Source organism: Cygnus olor, chromosome 1 (genome assembly GCF_009769625.2).
Source record: "Cygnus olor isolate bCygOlo1 chromosome 1, bCygOlo1.pri.v2, whole genome shotgun sequence".
In the NCBI taxonomy this organism is placed as follows: domain Eukaryota; kingdom Metazoa; phylum Chordata; class Aves; order Anseriformes; family Anatidae; genus Cygnus; species Cygnus olor.
This window is the reverse complement of record NC_049169.1, coordinates 208,528,047-208,540,894: the sequence shown is the minus strand read 5'-3', so window position 1 is coordinate 208,540,894 and position 12,848 is coordinate 208,528,047. Positions and strand designations below refer to the sequence as shown.

Here is a 12,848-nt window from a genome sequence, read left to right as displayed (position 1 = left end):
GCTGCTTTCCCTGCCCCAGGCACGAACCTGGAGCTCAGGGCAGCAGAACTCCTCGTGCTCTCCTGGTCCGTGCGTGGTGAGGGCAGGAACGGGACTGCCAGGAGGAAATCCACCAAGTGCCTGAGCCCCAGGGAGCTCTGACGCAACCCCCGTTGGCAGCCCACGTTCAGCTCCCATCTGGGCTCAGTTCGGACGAGGGGCTTCCAGGAATCCAGCCCCGCACCGCAGAGGGCGCTGCTCCAAGAGGGCAGCCGCAGCCTGACTCACCGCAGCCCGGCCGGGGATTTCGCGAGCAGTTTCTACATGTCTTTAACGCACCCAAACACAGAACGGTGGTTTGAGACGGGGAACAAGCAGCGGGTGCTGCTGAACTCCCAGCCCACCCCCTGCACTGGAGAGAGCTGAAAGACGAGAGCAATGTTCGTGGGCAGAATGCGTTTTACCTACACACAGGCTCATCTCCATGGATCTACTGTGGTCCTGCCAGCTTAACTCAGCTCCTCCCCGCAATTTGACTATAAAAAGATGTAAAAGGCATAAAGGACAAGGGAGAATACTCGTTTGGTCTAGCTGGGAGGACTGCACGGCTCCTTCCATGACACGCGTGCCCGTGAAGAAAGGCGAGCAGCCTTCCAGAAGAGCAGCCTCGCCTTCCAGCACTTCTCAGCACCAAGCCAGGTACAGAACGGATTAAAAAGCAAATCACCGCCATGACCGCACAGTTCAGGGAGTGCAGCAGCAAACGCACCTTCAGCTCAGTCTCCTGCGGCCGACCACAACCTCAGATTTAATCTTTTCTCAAGAGTAGAGAGAGATCTGGGCCAAAACAGCATGACAGCGTATGCCCAGGGGGCCGGGGTGTTTTCGTGGTGAGGAAACGCGTCCGGTCCTGCCAGCACACGTTCCATGTAAGCCTCACGCTCCGGCACACGTCCCACATCAGTGCTTCTGGGGCTGATCCTGATTTCTGGCCTCTGGGATTAGGACCCTTTATCAGGTGTGATGCTGCCACAGCCAGGAGCCCGGGCCGGGCCAAACCCCCTCTGCCACAGGAGGGAACGTGCTGGATGAGCTTCGTGGCCTACAAAACAAGGAAGATGAGCAGACACGGCCTGGGAGGAGGCGGTGCAACGATGAGTCAGAGACTCCTCGGCTGCTCGACCAGGAGAGATCGCGCTCGACTTAGCTGCTTCTGCAACCCTCTACCTAAAACTCAGCCTGGAGAGAGCAGAACCAGCTGCAGCAGCTGACACGCAGCTTCCTGCCTTACCTCCACGTCTGGCTGGATCCCTCTGAGAGCAGGAGAGCGCCTGGTCACCTCCAGATCTCATTACCACGCGGATTTGGGCGGCTGCCTGCTGTTAGGAAGGAGCCTGATAACAGCCGTCAGACATCCGCGCTGCGTTTCCATGAGTCACAGTCGCCCGGCGCTCATCAGAGCGCTGCCCCGTCACATTTAGCTGGCGAGGAAACTCTGCTGCGAGCCTGCACTTTTGTGGGTGGCTTATTAAGAAACAAAGCTGGAACACGGAATCAATATTAACGCTGAATACAAACACGAGGAGGATGGAGGCAGTAATTCTTTATGGCTTCGCTTGTTGCTTTCCTTCCAAATGCACGGAACAACTGAGGTTGAGGCAAATTAAACTATCCACATTAATTAGGTGTTATCTTCTGTACTGGCTAACAGCACGAAGGGCTTGAAGGGAAGAGCTGGCTTGCCACAAGCTCCAAAGGGAACGGGCTCAAAAGTTAATGCATTCCTTGACCTTGATGCAAAAATCAGAGTGGTTTCTCACATTCAGAAGTGGGTAAAGAGGAGAAAACCTGCCTGGGAGCTGCGAGCAGACAGAGGGAAACAGAGCGCCTGGCTCACAGGCTGGATCCGGCCTTCGGCCATGTGATCCTTCCCGCAGCAATACCGATGTGTTAGCGTGAGGTCTGTCTGATACGTCTGAAAGGCCTATTCATCCTCGACCAAGGAGACAGCTTCTGGCTGGACTAAGGAGAAACCCCCTTGAACGTAAGCCTCCCTTTCATTCCTGATATCCATAACTTTCATCCTTCCACGCCTGACTGAGAGACTTCCAGCTGAACTCACCGCGCCCACCTCACCACCCCTCTCTGCCCAGCAGCTCAACAGCAAGACAGGACCCAGGGAAAGCCTCTCTGCCACGCTGCCAAGGGTCCCTGACACAAGCCCTTTTCGGCCCCTACAGCCCAGACCTCCTCGGTTTGTGCCCGAGGTTCTTCGGGTTCTTAGGCCCAAGATCTGGACAGGTTACGACAGCCTGGCTCCCAAGATCAGATGCGTTTAGTTTTGTATGGCCGTATCGCTTTTCACCTCCACTCACATCCTGGCTGCTGGAACAAAGCAGCCCGTTTGCCTACAGTCCTGTGACACGTGAGCTCCTTAGCACAGCGCCATTAGAGCGGTGCCATCCACTTCCTTGAACACACAAAGTATTTATCACACTGCAGCTCCCTGCTGTCTGCTGCTTCTCCGTACCTTGTTCAGGAGTTCTGCAGCTGCCTGATGTCGTGCTCCTCTAACCTTTGCCGTTATCCCGTTTTCTGACCTCCTGCTCGGTGACGTGACTGACCTCAGCTAACTTGAGGAATATGATGAGATGTACGTGCTCAGGGAGAGGCAGGAAAAAGACTCAGAAAGAGACGGCAAGAAGATTTACGCTCCAGAACGCAGAGGGGGAGATCTTCTGAAGGGTGGCCTGCCCTGAAGAGCCAGCCTCCAAAAAGCCAGCATCTTCTCCAGTTGATAATGCTGCTCCTGGCCCCTCCATCTTCCACGCCACGTACCCTGCGCCTGTGCACTTGGATTGCGTGCATTCCTAAAGTCCCCGTCTGTAACCTCTCCGCTCCCCATTAATGTAATTCCTACATGAAAAATTGTTTCACCCTTCATTGCATCGTGTCACCACCACACTTGTCAGGAACACAAGCTCAGGAGACAGCCCAGTAAGGCCACGCGTGCCTTGGTCTCCACACCGCCCACGCTTTGACTGTTGTTTGTTTTAGGAACCCGCTCCTGGTTATGCCTGCTGCCATCCAGATCCTCTGTGGCGGCCCCCAAACTCCCTAGTTATGATTCGGATCATCCTATGGGTGACTGTTAGGGCAACGGAGGGAGTCACTTTCTTCCGGTACAAAACAGAACTTTTTCTGGATAATGAACAGAGCTATCCTAAAAACTCTCCAGTTCTCTGCTGCAGAGCGCAGCCCCTGCTCCAAACTGCCTCGGAGCCTCCACCCCCCGTCTTCCCTCTGCACTGAAGCACAACTTAAGGGTTCAAAGCCTCTGTCTTTGCACCTTGCACCACGCTCTCATACACCTGCCTTCTACGCTGCAGACCAAGACGTGTTACTGGCGGTTGTAGTTACAATAAAGGGCCAGGTACAGGCAGTCAGCTGCACAAGGCGCTTGCAAAAGGCCAGCTTCCCAACTCACGCAGCAAGAAGAAAACCAAGTCCCTAGCGGCAGGCGGGGGGAGCACGTACCAGAGAACACGCTCTGGAGAATTACAAACATCTGGCTTGCTTTTCCTGATCGTCTCCGAGCCCAGAGGACGGAGAGCTGAACGGCAGCAGGAACCGCTCCCCAGCACAGGCAGCAACAGGGCTCTGCTCAGCTTTCCTGGCACCGCCTAAGGAGGCAGGGTGCCGAGCAGCACACGACACGCGTCTTGAATCGCCCGAGCTACACAGCGCGCCGCTCGGCCCTGCCACACCGCCGCCTTCTCAGCGCCTTGAAGTTATTACAGCGAGACACGAGGCCACGGGAGAGACTTCAGTGTAAATGAGCCTAATGCTATATTAGAGAACTCCATCACGGCAGCCTCCCCTTTCCTAACTCACCTCCGGCAACCCGCGCCCGGGCTCTGCTGCCGAGGGAAGCAGGCGGGAGGGCCGAGCTTCCTGGGGTAGCGCAGGGAGCAGGGTGTTGATGTGGACGGGGCTGCCCTCTCCTGGGCGCAGCCCTCGCCGCTCAGCTCAGTGTCACGCTCCTACCCGGCTGCTGCTGAATGGGGGCTCTGCTCCCCGCAGGGGCCAAGAGCAGGAGCCCCTCACGCGACTCAGTTTGGGCCTCTGGAAGCTCCAGGCGCTTGCCAGCAGCACGTGGAGGTTCTGGGCTGCTGAGGTCTGTCGTAAAGCCACGGCTGAAGCTGCCTGGAGCGGGGGGAGCCAGTACTTGTCACGGCGCTGCCTCGCGTCTGCTGGTGAGGGACGTGGCAGGCACAGCCAGGCAGGGAGCTTCAAACGCGGGGTGCTGCGGGGCAGGGGCAGGGAGCAGGCTGTGGGAGGGGGATCGGAAGGAAAGGGCACGGAAACAAAGGCTGTGAGCGTGCAGCACGGCTGGACTGAGTTCAGCTGCAGCCCTTCCCTCATCGGGGGGGGCACAGAGCATCCCTGGCGCTGCTCTGCCCGAGCAGGCTCGCAAATCACCCAGACATCGCCAAGCAGCGGCTTCCTGCAATTAGGAGCAGCAGAACACATGTGCCAATTAGCTGCACGCCAATATCCTCCTCGGCCCTTGATCCAGACCAGACCCCGGCCGCTTCCTCCGAGCTCCGGGGGCTGCGCGGAGCATCCTCTGGCCGCGGGCCAGGAGGGCTCTCCTCCTCGCCGCGGGAGGACACCCGGCACGCAGCTCCTGGGTCCTGCACTGGGTGGGAGAGGCCAGAGAGAAACAGGGGACACCAGGAGGGGCGAGCACAGCGCAGCAGTGGCTGCTCCCATCCCGTGCAGGCTTCCAGGCCACCAAAACGTCTCTCTAGTACTGGTTCCGGGCAGCTGTCTGGGGAACGGGAGACCTCAGCACCGCTGGGCTGCACGAACCGTCCCGGGAACCCCTCGAGCCAACAGGAGTCGCTGCCCTGAGCTGCAGGCACGGGAAGGTTCAAGGGGGAAGAGAGAAACGCGCTGTTTGTCAACACCCCCAGCGAATTTAACGCTGCTGACGGCTCCTGAGCAACGCCACGACCCCAAAAGAGGCAGGCACTGCCAACAGCAGCGACAAGAGCGCTGCAGGCCTGCTGTCTCGGGGTTAGGAGCTGTGAGCTCTGGAGGTGCTCCTCTCCCCGCTGGGCTTGGCCACTGACTGCGGCCACTTCCCCAACCTCCCGGCTTGGGTGGCAAGCCCCAGGACAGAAGCGCAGCGGGATCTGGCTGGGCAGGAGTTTGCTCCAGCCAGCTGGGGAGCCCGTGAGAGCTGTTAGTTTGGAGACAGACCCACAGGAACACAGCTCTGCCGCTTCTGGCCTAGAGGGGTACGTCCAGGCCATGCTGCACCGCGCGGACTCGCTGCAGTGACCTCTCACAGCGCAGGGATCTGTGACCCACCCTGCAGCTCACCCGTGCCTGCTCACAGCTCCCTCTGGCTCTCCTCCCGCCTGGTGAGCACCCAGCCCCTGCCTGCTGAGAGCTCCGCACGAGCTGAGAGCCTCCCTACCTCCCCGCCCCGCGCAGCGGCGTTCTTCACACACGTCTCTAAAAGCTGCTCACCTGTTGACTTCGGAAACGTTGTTGAACCTCGCAGCTTCCAGCAGAGCATCTTCTGCGAACGGACAAAGAGAGAACGAGTCAGGAGCCGAACACACGGCTGCGTAATAACCCGGAGATGGCACAGGGCACTGCACCAAACAACACGCGTTAAGAAGGATCTATTTCTGCGAGCAGGTTGAAACTAAACCGCCTGCTCGCTGCCTTACTGCGGCCTCCCTGGAAGCCCTGGCGCTAGGCTCTGGGGAGTTCAGGGCTGAACTGCACGTCTCAAAGCGTGGGTGCGAGGCCCAGGGGCACAAGCGGGACACCTGGGAGGCGGCAGGATCCCCAGCCTGGCTGCACAGATCCCTTCCCCAGCCCTCCCGGCCCAAGCACAGACGCTCAGGCAGCAGAAGCAGCAGCTCCCTCCGCGACGCCCCGCAGCACGAGAGATCCCCCGGGCTGGTCTCCTCCCGCCTGCGGGGAACGGCCTCCCCTCGCTAGCGCCCGGCTCCCGAGGCGCCACTGGGCAGCAGCTCAGGCTGGAGGAGAGGGGAGAGCATCCCGTGGGGTGCCCGGGGCTGGGGGCAGGCCTGCAGCGACCTCCTGCTCCTGCGGGACCGCTGCGAGGGAGCAACTGCGTGAACAAGTGGCGAAACGAGGCTGCTGTGCCCGCAGCGAGCCCTGCCAGCTGCGGGTCCTGGGTCCAGCGGGCGTTACAGGGCGCCGAGGCAGCCCCAGCCCAGCCAGCTCCTCCTGCAGGCGAGGAAGGACACCTCCCGGCTGCAAGGGGTAGGGCAGCACCCGGCGCTGCTGCCAGCCGCTACCCGACACGACTGAGCACCCCAAAAAAGTTCTGCCAGTCACCACCCGACCTCCGAGGGGCCCCTTTCCCCACCCGCAGGGCCCGCTGCAGCCCCGGGCTGACAGCTCCTGGCTGAGGGGTGCTGCAGCCCCCGACAAATCGCTCGTCCCTGAGCTCTGCTTCAGAGCGAGCGCTGCAAACGGACCCGTACCAGCGCGTCTGGGGGAAGCCGGGACAATTCTCCCCGGTTCCTACCGGCTCCAGGTGCTTTCTGCCCCCTCCACCCAGCATTTTGCGCCTCTTTTGGCCTCTTCAACCCGTCCGTGCCCAGCCTTCTGCCCTGCCTTTAACCCGTCTCCTCGGGCAGCCGCAGCAGGAGACGCGGCTCCGTCCTGCGCGCTCCCCTGCGGCCCCTCTCAGGGCAGTAACGAACAGCCGCGATTAGGCAGGAGATGATGATTACGGCTCGCCCTAGCAGACACCTTCCCGCACTCCAGCACCGCAGACCTCGACGCTTCCCCTCGCTGCTTCAGGACGAGCAAGCAGCGCTTGGAAAGCTGCAGGGAGGTTTTTGGCTGACGGATGCCGGCGGTGCAAGGCACCCACGAACTGAGAGCCGCCCCGCACAAACCGCTGGAGGTCTTCGGTTTAGACTGGGAGCGGGGGCACTGCGCACCCAGCCTGGCAGCGTGCTGCCAGCGACAACTCACCGGGCTGGGGGCGTCCGGGGGGACCTGCGGCCGCCCCGCAGGGCCGGCACAGCGCCTCTCCCAGCACCTGGAGAGCAACGCGGGGCTCCCCCCAAGCCCTGCTCCGAGCGAGGGGAAGGCAGAGGGAAGGTTCTCGGACGCGGGGCCGAGCTCTGCAGCCGGAGCTACCCAGCCTACAAACCTGCAGCGAAGCCAGCCCCGTCTGGCAGCCCTTCCCTAAGCGCTAATTACACAAGATTTCCCATAATGACGGCAAAACCTCCAAGCAAACAGCCCAGCACAGCACTCTGTGTGTTACTCATGGGGAAACCGACCTCTGACGTGCCTGAAACTACCGCGTGAGGAGGAGTCCTGCTCCGGAGCCACGGCCCGTCCTGCCCCAGGTCGGCTGACGAGCTCGCTGCCTCCAAGACCTGACCTGTGAGCAGTGGCTCGTGATTAAAGCTCCGCAGCTGCAGCAAGAAGCAACTTGAACCCCATCTCATTTTCCAGAGCTTGGAGACGAGCTCCTCACCCAAGGACCGAGGTTCACCTGGGCCGTGTGTGCCTGGCAGACTGCAGACCATTAAGGGGGGCTAGGCTCCGGCAGCACCTCATTCAGTGGCACTAACGAGGCCACCCGGCCTGCGGCAGGGGTAGGACAGCACCTGGAGTCCTCCCAGCCCCAAAACGCTGCATCAGCGCTGGGCAGGGGACTCGCTGTGGCACAAACCTACAGTTACACATCAACCTCAAAGCATTCAGCTTGCCCCAGCAACCCCCTGGGACCATCCCGGATGCCTCGGCTCGGAGGGACGCGTCAGCCTTTCGAGACCCAAACCTAATGCCGTGGCAACAGGAGCTCGTGGCCACCCACCAAGTGCTTCCTTCCCACAGTGGGTGGACACACAAAACCACCCAGCTCGTACGTGCCTGAAACGCTCCCTGCTCAGGGCAGAGGGCTGGGGAGAGCCGACCCCGTGAACACGCACCCTGCCAAGTAACGTGGCTCAATCCCTCCCCTGCCAGCTTTCCTCACCCATAGGCACGGAGCTGGGTCCTCTCCGGGCACAAAACTGTCGGGGGCGAAGCACAGCACGCGTCCTGCGGCAGGACGGGTGCACGCACAGCACTGCCACTGCCTGCACGCCCCGTGTGAGCAGGTGACGGCGCTGCCGCGACAGTGCCCTGCCGCGCTAAGACACGGGCCCAGGGTGCAGTTAACGAGACGCGACGAGCGTGAGGGTCGTTAGCATCCGACCTCAGAGCTCGGGGGGATCCCCCACGGCTCAGCACACCCCTGGGACAGGGACACAGGACACCTCCTCCCCCGCAGGGCTCCCCCACCCGCCCCCCCGGCCCACACGCAGCCCGGCTGGGGGCAGCAATAGTCACCCTTGGTCGCTCGGTCCCTCGCGTAGCAGGCAGCCAGCGCGGCGACGAGCAGGCCCGCAGGCGCCGCGGCTCCGCGGGCCCCGCTCCGGTACCCGCCGGGGCCTCCAGGGCCCGGGGGGGGCCCCTCAGCCGCCGGGACCCCCCCGGCGGGAAGGGCCGAGGGGGCTCCCCCCGGGCCCCGCCGCCGCTGCCGCCCCCCGCCGGCCGCCCCCCGCCAGGGCAGCGCCGCGCTCCCCGTCACAGCGGGCTCGCGGCGGCCCCTGGCGGCCGCGGCCGGGACGAACGGCGGTCCCACAGGCCCGGGCCTGGCCGCCGGAGCTCCGCCGGCCCCCCGCGAGGCCGCCGGCCACGGCCGCGCCCGGAGGAGCCTCGCCAGCCCCGGCGGCGGCGGGCGGGGCCGCCAGGGAGCCCAGCATCGCGCCGCGCCTGCCCCGCCGCCGCCGCTGCCGGCACGCAAAATGGCGGCCGCCGGTGGAGCGGCGCGGGACGGGCGTCGGAGCAGGGCGACGCGCAAAGCCTGGCGGGAGATGTAGTCTCTGCACGGCGCAGCGCCGTGCTGCAGGTGCAGCCGCCGGACTACAGCCCCCAGGGAGCGCCGGGGTGCCGGCCGGCCGCAGGGCATGCCGGGAAGCGCAGCCAGGCCCGGCTGCCCCCCGCCCCCCCCCCGGCAGGGGGCACCGCGGGGCCGCGGGTTCGAGGCCGGCCCCGGGAAGCGGCGGGGGCGCGCGGGCGCGTTCCCGTGCTCGCGCCCTTGTGCGCTCGTGCACGCGCGCGTGCACTCGTGGGCAGGCGCGGACACGTGTGGAGGTGCAGGCGTGCGCGCGCACCTGGGGTGGTGTGAACGGGCACCCACCGGTGTGCTCGTGTGGGGGCACAGGAGCTCCTGCACGCGTGGACGCAGACACACTGCATACACGGGACACGTGTGTGCATGGAGGGACACTTACATACGTATAGGGACCCGTATGTACATATGGGGACACACACACATGTATGGACCCAAATATACTTACATACATGGACACGTATGTACATATATGGGACACTTACGTATAGGGACACAAATGTACATACATGGACACTTACGTATATATAGGGACACATATGTACATGTAGGGACACACACATACATGTATGGACACATACATGGACACATATGTACATACATGGACACACATACATACGGGGACACATACATATGTACACAAACATACATGGAGGGACACGTGCGTACATGTAGGGACACGTGTGTACATGTAGGGTCACGTGTGTACATGTAGGGACTCGTATGCACATGTAGGGTCACGTGTGTACATGTAGGGACACGTGTGTACATGGAGGGACACGTAGGTACATGTAGGGACACATATGTACATGCAGGGACATGTGTGTACATGTAGGGACACGTGTGTACATGTAGGGACACGTGTGTACATGGAGGGACACGTAGGTACATGTAGGGACACATGTACATGCAGGGACACGTGTGTACATGTAGGGACACGTGTGTACATGTAGGGACACTTACATACATATAGGGACCCGTATGTACATATAGTGATACACACATACATGTACGGACACAAACATATATACATGTACACATATGTACATACATGGAAACATACATACATATAGGGACACATACATATGTACACAAACATACATGTATGGACACATACATACATGACACAAACACACATACATGGACATGTACATATAGGGACACATGCATACATATAGGGAGACATACGTACATATATGGATACAAACTTTCATACATATATGGACAGAAACATATGTACATATAGGGAGACAAACGTACATGTATGAACACAAACATACATACATATATAGACACAAAGATACATGTATGGGCATGAACACATACATGTAGGGACACAAACATAGATATATGGACACAAGCATACGTGTAGGGCCACAAACATAGACATATGGACACATGCATGCACACACATATGGACACATACATACAAATATGAACATATACGTACATATATGTACACAAACACATGTAGACAAACATGCATACACATACGGACACATGCATACATATATGGACATATACATATATGCACACAATACATATATGTGCACAAACACATATGTACACAAACATACATACACATATGGACACACACATGCACTCACAGACATGTCTGAACACATAGGGGTGTGCACACACATGCACATGCACAGCCACACACACGTGTGGGCACTCGCATGCACTTGTGCTCATGCGTGCATTCATACCCGCGCACACACGTGCGCACACGTGCAGAAACTCTTTGCACCCTGGGTGTGTTTGCGGGCACGCGGGCGCTCCCCTCTCGCAGCAGCTCTGCTGCCCCCAGAGATCCCTGCAGGGCTGGCGCACGCACACGTGCACCCCATGTGTGCACGCGTGTATGAGCGCGCGTGTGCGTGTCCATGCCTGCGAGCGTGTCTGCACGCATGAGCGCACGTGTGTGCATGCGCAAGTGCACAGATCACGCGTGTGCATGCACGCGCGTGCCTGTGAGCGTGCACATCACGGCACTCCAGCGCTTCCCCCAGGGGGTGCCCCGAGAGGCGCACGTCCTGCGCCGCCTGGGACCGCTTCCAGAGCGGGCGGCGCGCGGTCCTGGGGCGCCTGCAGAGACAAAGAGCCCAGACAGAACGTCCCCGCCTGCGTGGCAGACGGTTGTACGGGCGCTGAGAAAGAAGGGCAGTGCAAAAACTGGGAATATTGGGGAGGAGACGGAAGAAAGGCGGGCTGTGGGGTTTGGCCAGCTGGGAGAAGGGGACGCTGCAAAAGCAAGGGGCTCGGTGTTTTTGAACCATCACGCCCCGGGGATGCTTTTTTCCCAGCTGTGTATTTGGCGCTAGCGCAGGCGAGGAAGCGTTTCTCTCCCCCAGGCCCATCAATATTTCAGAAGCCGAGGCTCTGCCCTGCTTCCAGCTGCAGGAGGAGGCCGGGTGCCCCTGGGGAGCTGCCGCAGCCCTGCCAGCCCCAGCACCCCCTGCCCCTTGTGCTGCCCCGCGGTGCCTCCCACCAGCCCCAGCACCCCCAGAGCTCCGGGAGGGTCGAGCCCGGTCGTTAACGTTTGCGCTCAGCGAGACAAAAAGGAGAAGCTAATAAAAAAAAAATCGCATTTGTTTACAAGAACCGGTTTTATTGCGGGCGCCGTTCTGCCCGCCTTCGCCAGCGGCTCCAGGGGCACGGGGGGGAAGCGTTGGGGCCGCACTGCCCGCGCCCGCGCGTTGGTGGGATGCAAGGACGGTGGACCTGCAGCGTGTCCTGGTGGTCTGAGACCTGAAAGCAGGGCAGAGAGCAGATGCAGCAGCGGCCTGCCTGCTGTGCCGAGCCGTGCCGAGCTGTGCCAGGCTGTGCCGAGCTGTGCCGAACTGTGCCAAGCCGTGCCATGCCGAGCTGTGCCAAGCCACAGTCCCAGCGCTGTGACACAGGGCACAGGGTCACTTTGGGAAGGGCCCTGGCCCCTCTCGTCCCTCTTCTCATTTTGGAGACTTTTTTCCTGCCCAACACTACAAATGCCATTTTGCAGGTCCGGTTCCTCTCCCCCGAGCGTGTGTGTGTGTGTGTGAGCTCCCCCTCCGGAGAATTAATGCCAGGACTTGGTTTCTTCAGCCTGGACACCTCAGGAAGGGGCAGGGGGGGGACAGCTGAGCCGTGCCCGCAGCGTCCGAGCCTCGTGCAGGAAGCCCATTTCGTCTGGCTGGGCGCCGAGCCTTTCTGTGCAGTATTTGCACACACCAAACGGCTCCCAGCGGCTGCCTCCCCACGCTCGCAGCCCTCGGCTGAGCGTGACGGCGTGGGACACATTTGCACGGCTCATTTAGCTTTGCACTCTGCTAATTAGAGCCTGCCGGGAGATAGGTGCCGTGCGGCGGGGCAGAGCTGGGGCTCAGCACGCAGGCACCGCTCGGTGCTGGAGCTGGGTGCACAGGACCAGTGGGAAACCTGACCTGGGTGTTACTGGGAACGGTGGGATTTGCCCCAAAAGCACCAAGGGGCACGTGCACGCAGCACAGCAGGGCTGCAGCCAGGTGAAAGCGCTCGGCTCCGGCAGGAAAGGCGATGGGATGTGTGCGCACGTGGGGGGGGGGGGGACACCCACAAATGTCCCCAGAGCGGGGCTCAGAGGCACCCGGCAGCCCCCGCAGCTCCCTGCTGAGCCGCTCGTGGGGGCAGCCAGGAACTGGGATTCCTGCACCGAGCACCGAGTTTCAGCCGGTTTGGGCACCGCGTGGCGGGAGCTGCTGGTGATGGGGTGTGCAGCGGGGGTCCCCAGCCCAGCCTGCCCCCCCTAACCCCCGCACCCCAGCCCCCCCATCCCAGCTCCGGCGCCGTGCCCCAGCCGGGTGCGCGCGGGCAGGATTTATGGGCCCGCAGATGACGTCTGTCCTATTTTCGGCTGCAGCCCTTGCACACCGCGAGA

At 61.2% G+C, this 12,848-nt stretch overlaps 1 protein-coding gene across 1 annotated transcript in view; it reads right to left on the bottom strand.

Annotated features, from left to right (window-relative positions):
- The window catches only part of CLPB (caseinolytic mitochondrial matrix peptidase chaperone subunit B), an 81,565-nt gene extending 72,555 nt beyond the window's left edge, over positions 1–9,010 (bottom strand). Inside the window, exons 1-2 of the mRNA XM_040571828.1 lie at positions 8,389–9,010; positions 5,521–5,572 (exon numbers count right to left, since the gene is read on the bottom strand). Coding sequence (XP_040427762.1) covers positions 5,521–5,572; positions 8,389–9,010 — 674 coding nt within the window. The remainder of the gene's footprint in view (positions 1–5,520; positions 5,573–8,388) is intronic.
- Between the last annotated feature and the right edge of the window lie 3,838 nt (positions 9,011–12,848).